The sequence below is a fragment of the Canis lupus genome, chromosome 1, assembly GCF_011100685.1.
Source record: "Canis lupus familiaris isolate Mischka breed German Shepherd chromosome 1, alternate assembly UU_Cfam_GSD_1.0, whole genome shotgun sequence".
NCBI lineage: Eukaryota > Metazoa > Chordata > Mammalia > Carnivora > Canidae > Canis > Canis lupus.
The window spans coordinates 93,675,953-93,691,608 of record NC_049222.1 but is presented as its reverse complement, the minus strand read 5'-3'; the positions used below and the strand labels follow the sequence as shown (position 1 = coordinate 93,691,608).

Here is a 15,656-nt window from a genome sequence, read left to right as displayed (position 1 = left end):
TACTCCCCCATGAATCGCTACTGTTATGATTTAATAAAATATTACAGCCTTCCATTTTGCTGAGAGGACTGTGCAGAATATGCCACGCACAGGACCCTTGATTCTGTGACGTTTATGATGACAGAGCTTCTAGTTCAAATACTTCAAACAGCAAACATTCATCCAAAGCTGTGCTCATCAGAATTGCTAATGACCATAACTTAAAAACCCTCTATGATCTTAGAGGGTTTGTTGAATATCACCAATACCTTTTTTTTTTTCCCTTGGAGATATTCTTTGTCACTTATATCCATGGTACTCATAAGAATGCTTGCCTTTATTATTTTGAGTTATTGGTATATTACTCTTCAGAAGCTGGAAGGATAAAACTAGTGAGAATCATGTGGGGGATACTCTTTATATTAACTTTGGTTTGCCTGAGTTTGTATTGAGTAAAAGCCATCTGCAAACACTGGCTGGTATCCAGCTGAGTATCAAGAAAAGGAGAAACACATGTTCTTGTCTTTTCCCAAATGTCAACTCTGTTTAACTTTATGCACATAAATAGGAAGAAGAACATATAGGAAGTTGTATTTACAGTTATTTGTAAACACAAGTGATCCTTAGAGAAAGGGCTTTACAATTGCAGAAGGATCCTCCCACATTACAGGTAAAGTTATCAATGAAGTTAATGAAACTCTGAACAACTTTTAAAAAGGTAGAGGAGCTCAACATCTCTCCAATGTTCTAGAAAGCAAAATAAAACCAATTGCCACAGTTTTAATGATAACTGATATTCGTTGCATGCTCCCTTGATGCCAGATACTGTGCTGAGTTTCATACATGAATTATCTTGTTCAAGCCTTCTTCACCCTGCAATGTGACTGCTGTTCTTTAGCTTGTTTTATGGATGTAGAAGCTGGTAGAGGGAGTTTAAGAAATGTGCTTAAAGCCACAGAGCTGGTCAGTGATGGAACAGGGATTCTCATGCTGGCCTGTGGAACTTCCAAGTTTGCACCCTTGGTCACTGTGAGAGACTGCTTTGCTCATGTTTATTTCAGCCAATGTCCACTTTGTCTCTATTAATATCATAGAATGTGAGTGTGGATCATGTGTGCCAGACAGGCAAATCATTCACTTCATTTATTTTCTCTTAAGTTATTAAGTCATTAAGAATTAGATTTATTTCTTCCACTAAAATGTGACTTTTTCTTTATATTTCCATATTTCATTTTATTTCACTTGATACTTTAACAGTTTTTTCTCCCCGCCTTTCTTGCCAAGGTCAAGAATTTGTTTTGTTTTGTTTGTCTTTTTAAATTTAAATTTAAATTTTTTAAAAAACTGAGCTTTAGGCCCAACGTAGGGCTTGAACTGACAACCCCGAGATTGAGAGTCACATGCTCTACTTACTGAGCCAGCCAGGTGCCCCAAGAATTTTTTTTCACATAATTTGTTTTCTTGTTAGGTGAAGACTGAATTTGTCAAATAAGCAGAAAGAGGGGATCCTTGGGTTGCTCAGCGGTTTAGCACCTGCCTTTGGCCCAGGGCGTGATCCTGGAGTCCCGGGATCGGGTCCCATGTTGGACTCCCGGCATGGAGCCTACTTCTCCCTCCTCCTGTGTCTTTGCCTCTCTCTCTCTCTGTCTCTCTCTCTCTCTCTATCATCAGTCAATCAATCAATCTTAAAAAAAATAAGCAGAAAGAGTATTATTTCATAATCACTAACGTTTAGTTAATAATTTCACTTTTCCTTTAGTGCTGTTATTCTAGAAAAATTGCACTGTTAAATCCATTTGTTGACCTAACCATCGTCACCCTCGTCCTGTTGCTAAGGAAACTGGACAAGAGAAAGCCTGCAAATTTCAGTTCTGAGCTATTATACTAAAATCAGTACTGCTGTGGAAAAGGGAGTACATTCCTTCTTAGTGTTTGTAAGCCACTATCAGGAGGGGAGTTATTATTATTTTTTTAAGATTTTATTTATTCATGATAGACACACAGAGAGAGGCAGGGACACAGGCAGAAGGAGAAGCAGGCTCCCTGTGGGGAGCCCTATGTGGGACTCGATCCCAGGACGCTAGGATCACGCCCTGAGCCAAAGGCTCAACCACTGAGCCACCCAGGTGTCCCCCCCCCTTTTAAAATATTTTATTTAAGGAGGGGATTTATGGGAGAAGAACAAGAATGTGTTATGGAGTGTGAATTCCTTGCTGGAGAGCACCCTCCTCCTTCTCCTCCTCTTCTCCAGGCAAAGTACAGCAGGACTTTGAAGGCTGGCAAGGCAGTCAGATGTGCAGAGGTCATGTGTGGAGGATTGTCTGGACTCGGTCCCCATTTTGTCTCTCAGTGACTGTGACTTTGGGTGAATTACATAGTCTCTGTATGCCTTAGTTTCCTCAGCTGTAAAATGGACTGGTAATAGTACTCCCCCCATAGGGTCCTTGTGAGGGTTAAATCTACCTGGAATGTTTAGCATCCTACCTGGTATGTAGTCAAGTACACGATGTGAGCGGTTATCGTTTATCATACTGTCATTCAAGGGTTAACACTGCCTCCCCACAAGGTGATGAGACAATGGCACAAATCTGTGGCTCACATCTGACTTGTTCAGGCTCAGGCAGCTAGGCCACGGGGGAACCTGAGGTTTGGTACACATGCGAGGTCTCGTGATTCCACCAGTAACGCTGTGGACCTTGGAACCCACCCACCCTCCTCTTCATGTGGGCAGTCTCTTTCCTAACTGAAGGTGAGGCTGTACCGGTCCCGTCATTGTGCACTGTTTGTCAAATCCTCCCCTGGATTATCTGGCTGTGCACCAACTGGGTTCGTGTGTTTGCAAGCCCAGAATCTTGAGTCACCAGTCCAGGTCTACTGCTTGTATAGGCATACTGCATTCTAAAGGCCGAAAAAAAAAAAAAAAAAAAAAAAAAAAAAGAGCTGAAGATATAGGTTGTGCCTGTAAGGACTTGTTTTGTAGACCAGATGAATGCATGCATAGGAATGAATGTGTGTAAGAAGGAAGAAATATGCAGCTAACTCCTGGCTCTACCAATTCCCAGCTGCATGGCACTGGTCAGACTAACCTCTCCAAGCCTGCTTTCTCCCATGTAAAAATGAGGACAGAATGGTGTGATGCCTGGGTTGTGTGAGGGTTATGTGCATTCACCCATGAGAGCCTCTACTAAAACCTGGCGCGTGTGGTACGGATGCAGCCACATCAGTCTCCTCCCTCTAGAGCTTCAGCGGATGCAAACCCTTCTTGGAAGTACTGGTGATATGTTATATAAGTAAATATGTGCTGGGGGAGCCTGGAGGGCATTAGGGTGAGGGCAGACTCTGAGAGATGGGTGGGGCTTGGGCAGGAAAGGAAGAAAAGGAAGGCACCCCCAGGATAAGGAATTACCTGGCCAGGTGGTGGTATCTGGGGGAGAGCAGAGCGGAGGATCATGCTTGGGGAGGGGACGTGGGGAGGTAGGGGGTGGCTGCGGGTGAGTTGATGAGGTCAGTTGGAGACACTGCAGCTCAATCAGATCCAGGTCCTGTCCCTGTTTTGCCATTTATAAGCCACGTGACCTTGGGAAAATTGCATTGTGTCTCTCTAAGCCTTAGAAAGATAATTGCATTTTTTCAATGACCATACAGTAAAATTGATTTTTTTGATATACAGTTGTATGAATTTTAACACATGTATAAATATGTGAAACCACCACCATGATCAGGGTATGGAGCTCTTCTATCAGCCGCAGATCTCTCTCCTTTTCCCCTTTGTAGGCACATCCTCCCCCTTACCCCACCCACTTGTCTGTTCTCCATCAGGGTAGTTATAGTTTTATCTTTTTCAGATCACATTAATGGAATCATATGGTCTGCAACCTTTTTAGATTTATTTATTTGAGAGAGAGAGAGAGAGACTGAGAGAGAGAAAACAAACTGGAGGCAGGGGCAGAAGCAGAGACCCCATTGAGCAGGCTGCCCAATGCAGGGCTCAATCCCAGGACCCCGGGATCATGACCTGAGCCAAAGGCAGACACTTAATCAACTGAGCCACCCAGGCACCCCAGTATGTAGCCATTTGAGACTGGCTTCTTTCACTTAGAAAAATGCCTTTGAGAGTCATCCATGTGATTGTGTGCATCAGTAGTCTGTTCCTTGTTATTGCTGACTGTAATTTTTGTGTGTGTATATGTGTATTATTCAATATGGTACCCACCAAAAATAGGAGTGTCAGTCAATGAAACAAAAGGGAAAATTTGGAAATAGATCTGGTAAACATAAATATTTGGTATAAGATACAAAGCACATTTTTCAAAGCAAGTAGGCGGGGAAGGAGAACCTCTATCTATCCCTCTTCCTAGATGATCTCACTCAATTCTGTGGTTCAGTGTTTTAAATAGAGTAGTGACTGCATGGATGTGGGAGCCAGAATGCCTGGGTTCAGTGACGAGCCCTGCCATCACTAGAGGACAGGTTACTTAAACTTTCTGTGTCTTAGCTACTTATCTACAAAGTAGAAATACTATTAGGACCCACCTCATGGGGTGGTTGTGAGGATAGGATTGGCCAAATATGCAGAGCACTTAGGTCAGGGCCTGGCACATAATACATGTTACATATTATTATGTTTATATGTTATTTTTCAGCTTTATTGATGTATAATCAACAATAAATATTGTATACATTTAAGATGTTCAACTTGATTTTTTAAAAAATATTATTTATTTATTCATTCATGAGAGACACAGAGAGAGAGAGAGGCAGAGACACAGGCAGAGGAAGAAGGAGGCTCCCTGCAGGGAGCCCGATGTGGGACACAATCCTGGGACCTCGGAATCATACCCTGAGCCAAAGGCAGATGCTCAACCGATGAGCCACCCAGGTGTCCCTCAACTTGATGTTTTGATATACAATGTGAAATAATTGCCAAAATCAAGCTAATTAAGTTATCTATCACTTTTTATTACTCGATTAGCCTTTTTACTCTGCCTTCCTTCCTTCCCTCCCTCTGTCTCTCTCTTTTTTCTTTCTTTTCTTTCTTTTTGTGGTGAGGACACTTAAGATTTACCCCATTAAAATTTTTCAAGTTGACAGTATAAGTATTATTAACTACAGTCACATTGGTGTACATCAGATAGACCTCCAGAACTTAGTCATCTTGTATAACTCACCGAAACTTTGTACCTTTGGCCAACATCTCTGCATTTCCCCCATCCTCCAGCCCCTGGCAAGCAACATTCTACTCTCTGCTTCTATGAATTTGACTATTTTAGATTCCATACATAAGTAAGACACACCATATTTGTCTGTGTCTAGCTTTTTCATTTAGCATAATGTCCTCTAGATTCTTCTGTGTTATAACAAATGGCAGGATTTCCTTCTTTTGTAAGGCTGAATAATATTCCATTGTATATATATATATTTGTTAGGTATATATTTTAGGTACTATGTGTGGATTATGCAAACCACACAAAAAAGTAATGAGGCTCTAAACACACTTTCAAGTTAGATGGGATGGGAAAAGAATCTGTTTCCAATAATTTTATTTGCTTCTTCTATGCTGTTTTATTTTTAGGGCATTGCTCCCAAAATAGAATTTTCTACAAGGACAGCCATCAGAGAATGTGTGTTTCTGCAAAGAAACAGATTTCCTGTAAGTATAATCAAGAAGCCAGTGATAGAACTGTCAGAAATTTTCTCCACAGATTTGGAGAATTTCAGCCCAGACTTGGTTACCAAGTTTAGATGCAACTGGATGAATAGAACCTAGAGATTTATTGCTAGGTTTGAATTTCCATATTCAAACTACTTGTTCAGCTACATTAGAGTGTGTGTGTTTGATGTGTATTCATCATGGTATAGTTGGTGCAACAGGTGATATAAAAGCTAAAATCACAAGTTTGACATAAGTAGGTTAGTTAGCTTTCTTCTTATTGTTTCATGACTTACTCTTGATTTTATGAATAATAGTGTTCCTTCTTTCTTTTGCTGAGGTTGCAGTTCAGAGTTGTACTTGAGGGTCCTCTTTAATAATCATGAAGGGTCTTGGGGCATCCTTGAGCACCCCCTACATTTCACCATCATGTTCAGCCCTAATTTTCCCCATCACACCAATTGCTTTTTTTGTTTTACATTATTGTACATAGTGTTTAACCATTTAAAATCCTTTCTAGAACAATATGGAGGATGAATGAAGATAATTTGTAAAGCTTCTTCAGATACTTTGCTTGTCATCTCAAATCCTGCCTGGTGTCTTGGAAAATCCTTGAAAATGTAGGCTCTGGGTTAAGGGTTACTGAATGCAAAGGGTTATTTAGTCGGTGCAAGCCCATTAATCATTTGGGCATCATAACTCATATAATGGGAGGCCAGTGAATAATTTCAAGGAAGGCATTGGTTACTTTTTATTTAAAAAAATATTTTTTTAGATTTATTTATTTATTTCACAGATTGAGAGAGAGAAAGAGAGAGAATGAGAGAGAGAGAGAGAGAGAGATTGAGCAGGAGGGGCAGAGGAAGAGGGAGAGAGAACCCATAAGCAGACTCCATGCTGAGCATGGAGCCTGACATGGGGCTCAGTCTCACGACCCTGAGATCATGACCTGAACCGAAATCAAGAGTCAGATGCTCAACAGTCTATACCACCCAGTGCCCCTGCATTGGCTGCTTTTTAGTTTTTCCCTGTTTACTCACTCTTTTCTCTGGTTTGATATGGGTACACAGTGATTTTTCAGTCTTTCTCTTCCACTCCACCATTTTAACCTTGTTTTGGCCTCTTACCATAGGTCTTCCATTAAGTGTAAACTCTTTTTTTTTTTTTTTTAAGATTTTATTTATTTATTTGAGAGAAAGAGCCAGAAGATCACAGAGGGAGAGGCAGAGAGAGAAGCAGACCCAGGCTCGCTATGGAGCGGAGCCCAACCTGGGGCTTGATCCCAGGACCCTGAGATCATGACCTGAGCTGAAGGCAGACATTTAATGGACTGACCTCCCCAGTGTGAGCTTTTTTTTTTTTTAATTTTTATTTTATTTACTCATGAGAGATACAGAGCGAGCGAGAGAGAGAGAGGCAGAGACACAGGCAGAGGGAGAAGCAGGCTCCATGCAAGGAACCCGATGTGGGACTTGATCCTGATTCTCTAGGATCAGGCCCTGGGCTGCAGGCGGCGCTAAACCACTACGCTACTGGGGCTGCCCCTCAGTGTGAGCTTTTTAAAGTGATTGTTTTTATTGTTTTTTTCTTATAACAAAAGTATTTAGTTTAGAAAATTGGAAAATACAGATAAGCAAACAGGACAAAATAAAAATAAAAATAATCTGTCATTCTTAGTATGTAGAGATGAACATGACTCTTCTTTTGAGTGTATTCTTTGGTACCCCCCTCCAACACACACATTTATTTATTTATTTATTTACACACATTCTTTTAATGTTAAAAGATTGCGATCATGCTATACTGCATGTGGTTTTGTACCCTTCTTTATCACTTAATATGTCACGAACATGTTTTTCAGATCCTTAAGTATTCTTATGCCAGGCAATTTTTCATGGCTTCCTTGTAGGCCGTGGTATAGATATACCATGATTTGGCCCATGGCTTTCCTCTTGTTGGGCTCTTGGTTGATACTGTGGTCAGAGTCAGTCAGGAAAACAAAACAAACCTGTTCTTTTTGTAAAAAAAAAAAAAAAAAAAAAAAAAAAAAATTAATTAGAGGCACCTGGGTGGCTCAGTGTTTGAGCATCTGCCTTTGGCTCAGGTCGTGATCCAAGGGTCCTGGGATCGAGTCCTGCTTCAGGTTCCCTGTGGGGAGCCTGCTTCTCCCTCTGCCAAGTCTCTGCTTTCTCTCTGTGTCTCTCATGAATAAATAAATAAAATAAAATCTTAAAAAAATGTTTGTAGCTATACACATACATGATCATTTCCTAATAATAAATTTCTTACTGTGAAATTGCCAGACTGGAGTGTGTGCCAGATTCATTCCCCCCGGATCAATCATCTCTTTGTGATGAGGGAGGGGTATCAGATACCTTCCAACTTTCTCCTAAGGCAAATAATTCTCACTGTTTCTGGTTGAAGTATATTATGCTAGCAAGTTATAAATACTAGTGATGTTAAGCTGAACTGTAGGAAAATTAAGGAGAGAATACACTTTGTTAAATCCAAGTTTTGTAAATCTGAGATGTTTAGTCTTCTTCCTTAGTTAAATGAAGTCCAATTAAATACAGTTATATTCTGATCGAATTTTTCTTTTCTTTCTCTGTTTTCCATTTTTAAAAGAACATTGTTTTTTTAAATTTACTTTCAGGAAGACAGACATAAGTCAAGGAGGCCTTTATCTACAACACAGGGCCCAAAACTCCCCTTAAATAATGCGAAGATGAAGCCAAAGGAGAATAATCTCAACAGACTGCCCCAAAACACGCAATCCCGTGCACCTTCTCCCTGTTCCACCAGGCGCATCTTTCAGGACCAGCCAGCTCAACAGAACCCTGGAAATAACCTCAGAATCTCTGGGGGAAGCAAGCCTCCATTTGTAGTTAGACATGTGAGCCTAAAATTATTTTTTAGAGTCTGGAGGGTGAAGGTGCGAATGAGGGTTGGATATAGGAAGGTTGGGCCATAAAAACAAGTGGGTGACATTTAAAAAAATTATTATTAAGATTTTATTTATTTATTTGACAGAGAGAGAGAGTGAGCACAAGTAAGGGCAGAGGGGGAGGGAGAAGCAGGCTGCCTACTGAGCAGGGAGCCCAACACGGGGTTCGATCCTAGGACCCCAGGATGATAACCTGAGCCAGAGGCAGATGCTTAACTGACTGAGCCATTCAGGTGCCCCCAAATGGGTGATTTTAAATAAAGAGGGAATTCAAATTGAATAATAACTATGATTAGACGAAATTTGCTTTGTAGAGTCACTGTCAGAAAAATCATACAGAGATGTCTCATGCAGAGGACTTGCTCAGTAAATGCCAGTCATCCCTATTTTTAATTTTTGAAAATTATTAATAGAGTGTGATGCCTGCCTATGACAACCTGCCGGTTTTTTTTTTTTTATTGAGAAGAATCAGGAGCTGACAGGGGTAGAACACACAAAACAAAGGCTGGGGGATCCCTGGGTGGCACAGCGGTTTAGCGCCTGCCTTTGGCCCAGGGCGCGATCCTGGAGACCTGGGATCGAATCCCACGTCGGGCTCCCGGTGCATGGAGCCTGCTTCTCCCTCTGCCTATGTCTCTGCCTCTCTCTCTCTCTCTCTCTGTGACTATCATAAATAAATAAAAATAAATAAATAAATAAATAAAGTTATCTTAGATTTAGCCCTCAGGAAGTAGCGGGTAAATGTAATCACACTGGCCTCCTTACATTTTTTTGGCTGTGAAAGTATGGGAAGTATAGAAAAAAAATTTAAAAAATTACCTGTAAGCTTACCAGCCTAATAAAATAAATAAAAATTTTATTTAATTTAGTGCATTTTCTTTCACTTTTGACATTATTCATAAGGCTTTTCCCCCTACAAAGTTATAATTATACTGTATGTACAGACTAGTTTCTCTCTCTCTCTCTCTATATATATATATAGTTAATATTACATTGAAAGTATTTCCTGTATCACGTTCTGGTTAATAACCTATTCTCTAAGAGTTCTTATTGTCAAGTTGAGAACTTGGCTTAAAGCCACTGGTGGTGATGTTTGTGCATTAGATGTAAGATATGAAGCCTGGTCAGCCCTGAAGTCAGGTGCTGTTCATTGGGATGACAGTATGCAGAGCTGGTTTGTAGGTAGAACAGATGTTATTTGTCTGGAAACCGCAGAACAGCTGTTTTCCTTGTGGTGACCTGGGTAACAATGGCAAAAGTCTAACAACCAATCTTTATTTATTTTTTTTTAAATTTTTATTTATTTATGATAGTCACAGAGAGAGAGAGAGAGAGAGAGAGAGAGAGGCAGAGACACAGGCAGAGGGAGAAGCAGGCTCCATGCACCGGGAGCCCGATGTGGGATTCGATCCTGGGTCTCCAGGATCGCACCCTGGGCCAAAGGCAGGGGCCAAACCGCTGAGCCACCCAGGGATCCCAACAACCAATCTTTAAACATAGCTTTATAAAAATATTGTTGAATCGAATTTATTGGACAGTGTGCTTTATTCCACTTGAGATAAATTTATGTGAAATATGCTGTAGTTAAGGCCCCTTGGGCTAAATAATCTTAAAATCGTGGTGGATTTCTTAGGGAATAAAACTGGCTTGATATTTATTTAACAAATTCTTGTACAGCCTCTACTATGTACCCTGCTCTTCTCTAAATGCTTTATACATATTGACTTATTTATTTAGCCAGGTTTCCTCATAGTATGTGATGTTTCTTTACATAGAAGCATTAAAATTTATTTTAAAGATTTTTATTTATTTATTCATGAGAGACACACACAGAGAGAGGCAGAGTCATAGGCAGAGGGAGAAACAGGCTTCCCACAGGGAGCCTGAAGCAGGACAATCCCAGGACCCCCGGATCGTGACTTGAGCCAAGGGCAGATGCTCAACCACTGAGCCACCCAGAGGCCCCAAAAGCATTAAAATTTAGAGGGCCTAATGTCATAAAGACTGTAAATTCTAATCAATGTATTTCTGAAAGTAGAATGAAGGGTAACATTGTAACTTGCCTTCTTGAAATTAAAAAAAAAAAGGACAGAAATAAATGAGATAAAAAAATTCAGCAACTTGATGTCATAAATATTCTGGAGGAGTCCCCATTTCAAGTGTTCAGACCTGCTCACAGATCGTGCTGTCCCATTCAGGAAAATAAGGTCACCTTTATTAAAATCGGGCAGTTGCTACTCTTTGTTTTTTTTTTTAAAGTTATAGACACACAGGTTGGAAGAGAGTGTGGAAAGCTGAAATATCAGCTGGTGATAATCCCTTATCTCTAGGGAGGACCCTACTTCGGCCAGCACTCTTCACTAAGAACACGAAACTCTGTCCTGTTTTGAAGTATTTCGAAATTAACTTCACCTGCTCTTTTCTGGGCAGGATCCTGGACCTGCAGTTAGAATATAATTTGTGTCCGACATTTAGCCCATGACTTCATGTTTAAGCCTCAGTGAAATAGGGACAAAGAGCTTCCCTTATTGGGATAACCTTTAACATCCATGGAGATGGTGATTTAATTTGTTCACAACTCTTCTTCCCTGCATGACCCACCATTGCAAGGGAGGAAGGCATTACAGGTAATGAGGAGAGGGTAACACAAGCTATGGTGGATCCAAATCTTTTTTCTTTCCTTTCTTTCAGGTGGACAGTGCCAAGCCTTTTGGTGAGGATATTTCAGAGTATCACTCCCAGAAGTCTAGAAGAAAACTTAAGTTTTCAGACTTGCCTTTTCCAGGGAGAAGAGGTATTCAAGTTTCTCGTTACCCCTGTACATTCCCTGGTGGGAGCAAGTGCATCCTCCTCCTAAATCGTCTTTCATTCTGGGGCATCCTGAGCTTCTTTGGAAGCTTGAGGCCTAATGCTCCAGTCGCGTTCAGCTGTGGAGTTTGCTGGGCAGGAGGCCCTCTGGAGCAGAGCCAGATGAGAAGCTGTCCTTGTCGTGGGTCCCTTAGCTGCTGAAGGAGAGTGCTCTGAGTGTGCCATCAGGGGTGTGCTCTCTTTGCAAGTGTTTCCTGGCTGGGCTGAAAAAGCAGAGGGCAGCGTTTCCTGGTGTGAACTCCCTCAAAGGCACCACTGATAGCTAATGGAGGAGGCTTGCCATTTCTCTGGAGGGGAAAGTGGGAGATTGGTGGAGATCAGGAGGTGTAACATTTGCTCTACAAGATTCCAGGTCAGGGAGGAGGGGAGCCAATTTTACCCGAAGCGAGGCTCTGTCAGGTGAAGGCAGGGAATCCCAAATGTAGAGGTGTCAGCCCCCTTCTGCATTCTTAAACATTACTGGGGACCCCAGAGAGCTTTTGTTTATGTGGATGAGATCTGTTAATATTTAGCATATTAGAAATTAAAGCTGAGAAATTTGTAAAATGCAGGAATACATAAGTACACATCCCGTTAGCCATTCAGAGCAGTGATGTCATGACACATCATGTAGCTTTTGGAAAATGCCATTGTACAGTCATGAGAGAATGAGAAAAAGACGAGTCGTGTCTTAGTGTTATTAGAACAGTCTTGACCTGGCAGATCTGGAAGTTCTTGGTGACTCCTGGACCGAGAGGTCCCTGGACTGATCATATGTTGAGAATCACCAAGTTAATGCATCCATCCTTTGGTGGCACTGACCTTATGTACCACGTCAGCTCTGAAGATCATGGCAGCTGGCCCTTTCTTGACTCTTGGTGGAACTGGACCTAGGCAGTCCCTGACAATAGGTTCCCTATTTTAGGCTTATAGGCTTATTCTTGTAAGGGGCTACACTGTCTCTTTTGGTGACTCAAGCCATGGTGACTATTAGCCAACTAAGGACAGAGTGCAGGGTTTGAAGCAGAAAGTGCTTTATCACCTCTGACATTTAATTTAAGTCCTTTGGATTGAAAATCACCCACGTAGCCTATAAAAGCAGCACTGTCTTCCCTATTACTGTGAAATCAAGCAACGGCAAATGTCCTTTCCCAGGGAGGACACGTTGGGCTTAATGCTGGCTGGATTACGGTGGGACTCTCATACATCACATTGGTCTCGGCCTCTGTCTTTTCTTAATCCTGGTAGGTGGAGAAATGAGGCTCCAGAGAGGTTACAGAGTGTGCACAGGTCACACTCCCAGTTTTTGGCATTCCTACATTTAGAGAAGACGTTCACACCTCTGGGCTCTCAGATTCCTGGAATCTCTGTAGCTTCCAAGCCAGACCTTTGCTTAGGTCACCTGTCAGCTCATTCATCCAGGCCAAAGGTAGAATAAAGCAGTGCTTCTCGAGCTTGAATGTGCATTTGAATCACCTGAGGATCTTGTTAAACTGTAGATTCTGATTCAGCACGGCTGGGTGGGTCTGGGCTCCTTCTTTTCGTACAAGCTTCCAGGTGATGACGTGGCTGGTCCATGGACTGCACTTTGAGAAGCAAGGGAACAAGGACAAGCCAAGCCGCCTGTGAAAGCGAGTTCTCCAAACACTAGTAAGGGGGTTTCTAGGCAACAGGCAGATTTGTGGCTATAGCTGAAAAGGGCCTTAGCATTGCCAGCTCCCTGCTCAGCTGCGAGTTGGGGAGAAGAGAGCTTCTGGGACAAGACAGACAGACACACATGTGCATGCCCAGAGGATGTAGTGATTGCCAGGCTTTAAAAAGCCCTTTTCTTATCTTCCTGCCCGTGACAGGGGAATCGGCAATCCACGAAGAGCCCCTTGTCACTGCTGAAGCCCCAAGCATAGAGGGGGAGGCCACAGTGGCCTTAGGATAGCCTTGCAAATACTTATTCAAAAAGCATTTTTTTCCCCTGAATTTGGAAAAATCCAATTTAGTCTTGATTTTGCCTGTGTGTATTTAGTACTTCATTTCCTAGTCATTTTTACTGCTCTCTGGCAGTAGGTCTACTTACCTATGATTGTTTAGGATAATCATAATGATTTGCATTTTTCCTGCATTATGTTTTCCCAAGCTCTTGTCTCTTCATTGTCTCCACTTAACATTTGTGTCTACCTTGGACAAGTATGCTCTAGAGTTCCTGCATGAGTAGGATTCCATGTAAGCCAAAACATATAAGGGGAATGTCAGAAGAGGCAGGGTGTATGAAATTTTTTTTTAAGATTTTATTTTATTTAACCGAGAGAGAGAGAGAGAGAGAGAGAGAGAGAGAGAGAGAGGCACAGGCATAGGCAGAGGGAGAAGCAGGCTCCATGCAGGGAGCCCAACGTGGGACTTGATCCTGGGTCTCCAGGGTCATGACTTGGGCTGAAGGCGGCGCTAAACCGCTGAGCCACCTGGGCTGCCCCCAAGTGTATGAATTTTATATGAGAGCCACACGGCTTTCTATTAGGCTCTGGGCACCTGGGCCAATACACGTTTTGTTTCCAGGCTATGTAAGCATTACTGAATTCATGGCTTCACTTTAGACTCTCCTTTGCCCTTCCCACGTCCCTGTGTGCTATCATTAATAATATAACTTCACTGACCTCAGGAGGACAGAAATACTCATAGATAGGATCACTGTGACTCAAGGGACTCGTAAAAGTTGACAGTGTAACTTAAAAGGGAGCATTTAAATTCTTTAGTAATTCAGCTGTGTGTAATATTTCTGTGCTGCTGTGAAACAAATGTAACAGTAGTTTTAGGGGTAAATGGTAATAATGAGTCACTGAAACACCTCTTCCTCTTTCTTCTAGCTTCTTCTCTTGACAGCCTTGCCGTTAACGTAAAGGTAATTGTAGAAGTAGCATTTGTAAAATGATTTATTTCCAGCTCTAATGTTGGTTATTGTGCATTCCTCAATGAGTGGTGGAAGTGTATTTCTAGCAAGTGCTGCTTACAGAAATGGAATTGCTATAGTTTCGCCAGAGTTTGAGAGATGCCCAAGCTCTGCTGTATGCTTTGCATTTGTTGGTTTGTTCCCCTCATGTAAGCTCTTTTCATTTGTAGAATGAATCACCACTGCATATAGCCCCAATACCTACTTTATTGGTAGGTATTCTTATTGCTTTTTTTTTTTTCCCAGTCAATACTTTTATAATACATAGAGGTGGTACATCACTTGTTCTTTGAAGTTTGACTGGTTTGTCAAGGTGAAGGCTCAAACTTTTATGCTAAACATGAAAACAGATGGAAGCAAAGAAATGGAATATATTGTACTTTTTATGCCATGGCTTTTAAATAGTTTATTTAAAGAAATTGTATCTTTACCAAATCCAATAATCCCTTATCCTCACAAATCGAAGTTCAGGGCATGAATTAATTTGGGCTTGTTAATGTATGACAAGTGTGCAGAATTTTGGTTATCTTTCCTTGACCTTGGACCCCTGAGCATTTTGTCTCTAGCACTGCTCACTCCTGCCTCTCTTTTATTGCAGGAGCTCCCCATGGTGGGCATTTTATCAGCTTGCCCCCTTCATCATCCCATCACTCCTACCCCCGCCACCCGCCAGCTCTAAATAAAACAAATGAGAACAAAATTACAACTAAAAAATCATACACATTGTCACCTAGGTTATCAAAGAGCCAGATGAACGGATTATTTTAAGGAAAGATTCACCATCATCTTTAGATTCAAGTAAGTTTGGAAAACCCTCGCCCAGTTACAATAACCAAGGGGATGCTGATCTTCACCCGGAAGCTTCATTGGCCACCTTCCAGCACTCCAGATCCCCAAGCCCTCTTCTGGATCAGCCCGTTTTCCGAGAAAGGTCAGCAGCAAACACCCATCTCTTTGCTTGAAGAGTGTGTTGTGGTCTAGGAGGAGTAGAGCCTGGTCACTTTGCTGCCTTAGGGATATTTAGCTGGCGATATGAAAAATGACTATACCTCTTTAAATCTTCCTGGAAGGAAGAGTTGAGACTTTTCTTTTGCCAGTGGAAAGCATATCTCAGAATGCTTGTTAAAAAGAGGACAGAGGAGCACCTGGGTGGCTCAGTGGTTGAGCGTCTGCTTTTGGCTCAGGTCATGATCCCTGGGTCCTGGGATTGAGTCCTGCATCGGGCTCCCTGCAGGGAGTCTGCTTCTCCCTCTGTGTCTCTCATTAATAAATAAATAAAATCTTAAAAAAAAAAAGAG

The 15,656-nt window shown here is 41.8% G+C and overlaps 1 protein-coding gene across 15 annotated transcripts in view; it reads left to right on the top strand.

Moving 5' to 3' along the window:
- SPATA6L (spermatogenesis associated 6 like) overlaps nucleotides 1–15,656 on the top strand; it is a 48,753-nt gene that overhangs the window by 24,104 nt on the left and 8,993 nt on the right. For 9 of the 15 annotated variants that reach the window (XR_005354273.1, XM_038527240.1, XM_038527238.1 and 6 more), the window contains 6 exons: nucleotides 5,552–5,629; nucleotides 8,283–8,522; nucleotides 11,265–11,367; nucleotides 14,276–14,310; nucleotides 14,957–14,968; nucleotides 15,093–15,289. Coding sequence is in view for 14 of the 15 variants with exons in the window: in XM_038527240.1 (XP_038383168.1) it covers nucleotides 5,552–5,629; nucleotides 8,283–8,522; nucleotides 11,265–11,367; nucleotides 14,276–14,310; nucleotides 14,957–14,968; nucleotides 15,093–15,289 (665 nt within the window). In the remaining variant the exon portion in view is untranslated. The remainder of the gene's footprint in view (nucleotides 1–5,551; nucleotides 5,630–8,282; nucleotides 8,523–11,264; nucleotides 11,368–14,275; nucleotides 14,311–14,956; nucleotides 14,969–15,092; nucleotides 15,290–15,656) is intronic. The other 6 variants (XM_038527242.1, XM_038527241.1, XM_038527244.1 and 3 more) reach the window with 4 other exon arrangements.